General features: G+C 42.4%; 1 protein-coding gene across 1 annotated transcript; it reads left to right on the top strand.

Annotated features, from left to right (window-relative positions):
- The first annotated feature begins 5,966 nt into the window (after positions 1-5,966).
- On the top strand, positions 5,967-7,225 carry LOC146170669 (uncharacterized). The gene has a single exon (XM_084586855.1). The coding sequence runs from the start codon at positions 6,577-6,579 to the stop codon at positions 7,141-7,143; it is 567 nt and encodes a 188-aa protein (XP_084442981.1). The 5' UTR covers positions 5,967-6,576; the 3' UTR covers positions 7,144-7,225.
- Positions 7,226-7,736: the final 511 nt, after the last annotated feature.

Genomic DNA, 7,736 nt, shown 5'->3' with positions numbered 1-7,736 from the left:
TAAAGTGTAGAGTTTCTGACGACAGGAACTCCTTGGAAGTCGTAGAAATAAATGAGATCCACAATCATGAGCTATCTAGGGTGTGCATATACATGTCCATCGCTCAGTGGAATGGTGTCAGTACGCTGCTAGAATAGGTCTTGTGGTAACAACAACCATTGTCTGAGGTGGTCCTTTAATGGGCATTGAAATGCTATGTAACTACAGGTACTGATAGAACTCTTGATCATGTTATGTGATGGTGCGATCCTTGCATGCATATTAGGTATACATTTCAGAATCTGCAGTGCACCACTTGACCATTTGCCACCAGTTTGTGTGAAAATGTATTTGTCATGCATGTTAACCAGTATTTAACAGATGACCCCTGTGCACAAGCCAAAAGTGCCACGAGCCAAATGTCACGAGGCCACACGACATGGCAGGAGCTGTAAAGTCAAGCTTACAAAGTTATATTTGAAATATGTTCTGCGACGTTTCAGCTCCAATTAAGAAAGGTTGAGGCTTACAGAGGTCTATGCCAGGTTGTCTATCACCTAACAGGGCAGCCTACGACCGTATGCTAATGAGTATATCTGAGATAACAGAGACATGAATTAAGGAATTAGTAATTATGTTTGTAGCAAAGGGCATGTAAATTAACGGGAATCCACAGTGGGATCTGCAGACAAGAACCATTAATGCTGGCACACCATACCTTTAAAGGTGGAGATTAGGAGTCTCCCTAATTTTTTTTCTGCTCAACGCTTGTCATTTCCTTCGTTCTTCCAGATGAGGAAGATGTGAAAATGATAGCATCGAAAATTCCAGAGACCATCGTTAACAAGGATGCTGATCCCAACAGCGTAAAAAAGGAATTTCAGAAAAGATGGGTAACTAGTAATGCTGGCAACAGTTGAAGCTAAGTGGAAAGGCATGAAATTGAAATGTAACATATGCAGAGATATGTTGCGAGACGACCAGTCTGTGGTGTGCGACATCTGTCTCCGTTAGTTTCATCAAGTGATTGGCCAAAGCAGATGGGGCTTGTGGTTTTGTGATAAGTGCAGTGTAGTAGCATAGATGCAACCTTGCCCATTAATAATTGGAGTGGAGTAAGTGCATTGTTTTGTTTTTGTAAGATGTTCATGGTTTCCATGCAAACATTATGAGAAATTTTTTCCTAGAGAATGTTTGCTGAAATGTGAATATAATGTGCAATAAAACTAATGTTTTATTGCTATTTACTTTTTCTTGTATACATTAGTTCTGTGAAGAAAACCACAGGCTAGAAGGAAATGTAATGGCATGCATTTTGATACTTGGCCCCCGTTGTGCTGGCTCAGTAGTTAGAGTGCTTGGCTGCTGAACCCAAAGATGCAGATTTGGTTCCAGCCACAGCAGAGGCATTTCAATAGAGGCGAAACAATAGGCTGTCATGCACCGTGCGGTGTCAGTGCATGTAAAAGAACCCCAGGTGGTCGAAATTATACCGGAGCCCTCAACTATTGTGTTCCTCATAGCCGTAGTTATTTTGGGATGCTAAACCAGATATATATCACATCATACTCTGAGTAAGATGCTATTCATGGTCAGTTAATCATACACTAAATGATCAATTTTTTTCTGCATGGTACAGCAGCTGTTGTACAATTTTACTTTAGCCTTCATGAAGAATATCACACTGGCTCCACATGGCTTTCTGTTGACCCTTGATATGCGTCACAATCACACACCCGAGTATGTATTTGTCTAAAGGCACCTATGCATGCAAGGAGGGGACCATTACTTTCCACTTGTCAGAACTGAAATGCATGATCCACATCATTTCTGTAATTCAACTGCTTGCTATTTGAACTGTCCAGCATTGATGCAAGTTTCAAAGAACTGCAATTAGAAAATTAATCTAAGCAGCAAACCATGCCAAGAACTGCTTCAGTTTCATCTTTAGCAACTGTTTGGGAACTAAAATTAGCCAAATGTTGCAAAACATAGATGAGAGGTTACAAAATCTAAAAAACAATGCAGCCTACCTGTGGCATGTAGGGTTTCACATCCTGAAGTGACATATGTAGCTATGAAGAATACCGTAGTGGAGAGCTCCAGACTAATTTGACTGCCCAGGCTTTGTACTTTGCATTGACATCTTGCAGAAAACAGAAGCATTTGCATTTCACCTGCACCAAAGTGCGACTGCCATCACTGGTATTAAACATCACGACCTTGGGGCAAGTAGCCGAACGTGCCACTAAGATGTCGCAGCGTGTACGTACATGCTATACATGTCAACCTTTCTAGCATTAAAGCTGTCACATGCATGGCAGATATTCATGTTCAGCTTTGGACCGACAAGTTTAAAAGTGTACTATTTGTGTTTTTCTAGCATGAAAAACAAAGGAAATTAAGGAAAAGCGAAAAAAAATGAACATAATATGTTGAAAAAACACTAGTCATTAACACATAAAGCATATTCGTTCCTTTATTAATGATAAAGTGGCCTTCAACAATAGTACAAAGCCTGAAAATTTCGAAAGGTGCTGTGCCAGGCAGCTATTTTACAGAAACCTGAACCATTTCACCTGTAGGAATGCGCATTCCGGCGGTGTGGGCTGGGCACTTATTTTTCGGTCCACTCCAACATGCGAAAACTGCATCATGTGCATTCCCATTTTCCGAGTTTTGAGCTCTGTAGTACAGGCTAACAAATTGTCGATGACTTATTTTCGTCTGACTGTTGCAGAGCGCGTGTAAATAAATTACTACTGCACCTAATAAACACTGACATGCATGTGCAACATCGCCGATCATAAACGGACACACTGATGTCCGTCCGGGCATCGGCGCACTCATCACAGCACTCTTCGTAGTCTCACACAGCACTCTAGTAGGACGTAATCCGTAATCACAGCATCTCACGGTAAGCACAAACCACACCTCCAGTTGTACAACAAACACGAATGACGCGATGCTTGGGCTAGAGACACGCCGGCGGTGCCCAGCTTTTTCAGCGCCGCTTGTACTACGTAGAACTTGCAGCACCAAACCTCAATGCGAGCAGAAAGCGATGCGTTACGTGACGCATCTCATCACATATGGAAGTGAGGAAACTTTGAAGAATCAAAACTACATAATTACATAACGACCGTCGTAGACGTTAATACACATGATAACGAGGACCAAATGAGCGGGCGTGCGGGCCGCGGGCTGGCCGTCAACACCGCGATTACATGCGCTTGCGCTCTGGTCGTGCTTGCCACCCTGCCGCGGTCCAACTCACTTAAACCTATCATCATGCCATCACGTAGTATATCACCCATTCTAGGCACTATTCTTGCCACTGTACTATTCTTTGTAATTTCACATTTCACGCATGCAGTATGTATACATACTTATTGCACCTCGTACGTATGTACACCATGCGTACACCTCATACCAACTTCGATTTGGCTACATATGGCTACCATGTTGTTGCTACAACCACATCTGGGGATCTCGGATCCGTCCGGCTTTCCCGACGGATCCCAAGGCCCATATCGGAGAAAAATGCGTTGGGTCCGTCGGAAGAACCCTACCGATCGGGTCCGTCCGCCGTACCTCTGAAAAATATTTCCCGGATCCGTCCGACGGATCCCGAAGAAAAACGCACCGGGTCCGTCGGACGTACCTTTAAGACCACTGATCGGGTCCGTCGGACGTACCTTTAGCCACAGCCTTTCAAAAATGCTCCATCTGAACTGAAAACTCTGACTGCAGAGGTCAAGAGGACAAAGGAGGAATGTGCTGCCTTAAGGCAGGAAAATAAGGACCTAACTGAGAGGCTAACTAAAGCTGAAGGGAGAATTGTTGAGCTGGAGCAATACAGCCGTTTGAATAATGTGGAGATAAAGGGCTTGCCACTCACCGCTAAAGACAGAGCGGCTGAAATAGCCTTGCAAATCGCACAAACCACCAGCATTCCTCTCGACCTTGCAGACATTGACATCGCGCACAGCGTTAAAACCAGAAACAACAAAGACATTAATCTCGTTGTAAGATTCACGACCCGTACGAAAAGGAACCAGTTTCTTGAGGCAGCAAAGAAAGCAACCCTGTCAACCACTGATATTGGTTTCACTGGCCCTGCTCAACGAATTTACGTCAATGAACATTTGACACCAGACAACAAACGCCTTCTTGGTGCCACTATTGCAAGGAAAGGGGAAGTGTCTTGGAAGTTCGTGTGGACAAAAAACGGTAGCATACTCGCGCGAAAAAACAGACTTCTGGTATCGTTCGGATTAACAGTCATGACGATTTGCTAAAAATGACGTAAGGCGACGCGTCATTACTCATCACACTGATGTTGTTCTTGCTTTCTTGCCTCTGGAAAATGTATCGAGCACTGCACCTCTTTTCACACCTTCACAATTTAATAAACATGTTAGCCTAGATGAAAATAACCAACTCATGTTAATACATTTCAATATGCAATCTGCCATGAACAAAGCTGACCAAATGACACAATTTTTGGCAGGCTTAAGGATATCGTTTGATATCATCTGTTTAACCCAAACATGGTATCGTCATGACACCGATGTTCTGCGAATACCGGGGTATAACTCTTTTTATGTTGACCGTGCTACAAAACGTGGGGGAGGCGTTGCGCTGCTAGCGAAAAACACGTACGCCTGTGAACTGTTATCTGATCACTGCTTCTGTAATGGTGATATCGAAATGCTCACTGTGAAGTCCGCCCGCCAAACGTTTTCTGTTCTTTACCGGCCCCCCCAGGGAAACTTAGCCACGTTTTTTGACCGCTTTGAGTGCGAATTATTCTTTTTTAACACAGAAACCTTTATTTCCTGTATAGCGGGAGACTTCAACATAGATATTAACAGAGTAAGTCCTGCACAGCAAAAGCTTTCTGCGCTTCTCGGAGCGACTGGATTCCACAAACAGTCCCAGTACACTCTTTTCGGGCCGGATCGCAATAGATATATCAGTGATCATTTACCTGTTTTCTTGCGCCTAGACAAACAAATCCGTACGAAGGCAAACGCACAGGCTCGACGGCAACTTATTTCTCAAGAAAGGCTTGAGCAATTTAGGAGACGCATTGCTTTAGTGAACTGGGATCCCGTATACCGAGAAAATAAAGCCGAGGGCGCTTACCGCAAATTTCTGCAAATTTTTCTCTTATTGTACAATGACTGCTTCCCTGTGGTTGACATAACGCCATGCAAAAATGCTCGTAAGCCGTGGATGAACCGTCGCCTCACGCGACTCGTGAAAAAGAAACACAAGATGTTTGCACAGTTCATTAAAACGAGAGATGCGGACGTACTAGCGAGATTTAAATCATTGCGCAATCAGCTGAATAAAGAAATTAGGATAGTTAGAGCCGCTTACTATAACAACTTGTTTGATATCCAGCTTTCTAGAAATCCCAAAGAAAAATGGAGGCGCTTAAACTTAGTTTTAAATAGAAACACACACAGCAGGAACATAACGAGCTTAATAATCGATGGTAAAGAGACCTCAGGTTCATGCCTTGCAAATGCATTTAATAAATTCTTTTCCGAAGTAGGTTATAGCCAATTCAATGCCGGAATCGCGAATTTCTTGAGTGACAAGATAGAGGCATCTCTCTTCTTAAGACCAACGGACGAAAGTGAAGTTTTTGCAATATGCCGAAAATTAAAAGACACCTGCAGTCTTGATGCACATAATATACAGAGCCGACCAGTTAAGTACATTCTTGACATAATTACGCCATGCCTAACCTATATATACAACACCGCACTTTTTACAGCTCATTTCCCTACTGACATGCAGCTAGCCAGGGTAGCCGTGATATATAAAAAAGGCGATGCGAACAAGTTGGGAAACTATAGGCCAGTGTCTGTACTTCCGTACTTTTCTAAGGGTTTAGAACAACTGATTCGCATCCGTTTGCAACATTTTCTGCAGAAACATTCCGTAATAACCGACTGTAAGTATGGCTTTACACAAAATAGGTCCACGGAGCATGCGCTACTCGTCCAAAAGGAATACATTTTAAATAATTTTGAGTCACAGCTTCTAACTCTCGGTGTTTTCGTTGATTTCAGTAAAGCCTTCGATTGCCTAAATCACGATATTCTTTTTGCAAAACTAGAGAACTATGGCATACGCGGACATGCTCTCAGCCTAATCAAATCTTATCTGAATTCACGGTCTCAGTATGTGGTGATTAATCATTCCTCTTCACAGATTCTAGGAATTTCGAATGGCGTCCCTCAAGGCAGCATTTTAGGGCCACTCCTGTTTAATATATATATAAATGACATCCCTAATATCAGTAACCACGCAAAATACATTATATATGCAGACGACACCAGCCTATTTTTTTCTTCCAAAGACGTACAAAGCTTAGCAGACACCGCGAATCGCACGCTCTTATCGCTTGCCACATGGTCATCAGCCAACTCATTAAAGATAAACAAAGAAAAAACTAAAGCAGTACTCTTCCTTCCTAAAGGAAAACAAGTACTTTACCGCCCCTCGTTATACCTCAATGGCAGTGAAATCGAGTACGTGGACACATTCAAATCATTAGGTGTAACGTTTAGCAGTACGATGACATGGGATGCCCATGTTAATAATATTGTGTTAAAGCTTTCTATAATTGTCGGAATTACTTCACGTAACAGGCATATTCTACCTATCAAAACTAAAATTACTTTATATTATGCATTTTTTTATTCGCACCTTAGCTATTGCCTTCTTGTCTGGGGCCATACAACGGTATCCAATGTCATTAAACTGCAAACATTACAAAAGAAAATGCTTCGCGCAATTGTCAACGGGACGTATGATCCGCCTACTAAACACATCTACCTACATTATAATATTGTACCTTTCAACAAATTATTTGACTACAGATTTACATGTCTCTATAAATCAACGATAAAAAAGGGTGATTCATTTTTTTCTGAAATTGTTCCTATTACATGTCACCACTCATCATACGACATCAGACTGCAGAGTAGGTTTGCATTACCAAAGTGCAGAACTAACTATGGGTTTTGTATGTTGAGATTTATTGCGCCAAAGTTCCTAAATACCCCTTTGAGTGACCAAGTGAATATTATGTCTTTTTCTTCCATTCGTAAAAGCTTTATTCAGCAATCTATGCTACAGTGATGTCAATTGTGTTTGAACGTACTGTGCCACTCTGTGTTATAGCCTCACGGTCTTCTGCGTCTATTATTGCTGCCAGTTATGAGATATGTTCTGTCAACCTTGTCCTGTAAATGCACTTGTATTCATTTTTTTTTTTGACCAGTGGTTGTCCTTGCCTTGTGCCTACTGCTGACTTGTAGGGGTGGTGAGGCCCGTCAAGCGGTGCATAATTCACTGCTTTTTTCTCACCATCCCCAGTTTGTATGTACAAACTGAAATAAAGATTGATTGATTGACTGAAGTTTGTACCACCACCATCGTATCCTGCTATTTCGCCGCAGTGTTTATAATTTGGATTGTATTGTGCTGGGTACATGTGCTCGAATTTAGAAGGGCTGAAGAAGGCACGCGTCTGGAGCCGACGCCAGATTACTTCCTGCCTTTTGTCTAGTTTCCTGTCTGGTGGAGGATATATCCCCCTTTCTAATTTAAAGTGATTAGGGTAGTCATGAAATGAGATTAGTGCATCTCTCGAGAAATTGGGGGAATCAGTCTGGTTCCCTGCTCGACTGACATAACCTCGAGCTATACTGTGAGCCAACTCGTTTCCTTTG

This window comes from Amblyomma maculatum, unplaced genomic scaffold, assembly GCF_055883805.1.
Source record: "Amblyomma maculatum isolate TAMU_Amacu unplaced genomic scaffold, ASM5588380v1 scaffold_84, whole genome shotgun sequence".
NCBI lineage: Eukaryota > Metazoa > Arthropoda > Arachnida > Ixodida > Ixodidae > Amblyomma > Amblyomma maculatum.
Note: the sequence above shows the minus strand (reverse complement) of the source record. Positions and strands in the feature narration are given on the sequence as shown.

Bases quoted from the DNA above. Each gene is read 5' to 3' on its own strand.
- LOC146170669 (XM_084586855.1), top strand. From the start codon at position 6,577: ATGACATGGGATGCCCATGTTAATAATATTGTGTTAAAGCTTTCTATA.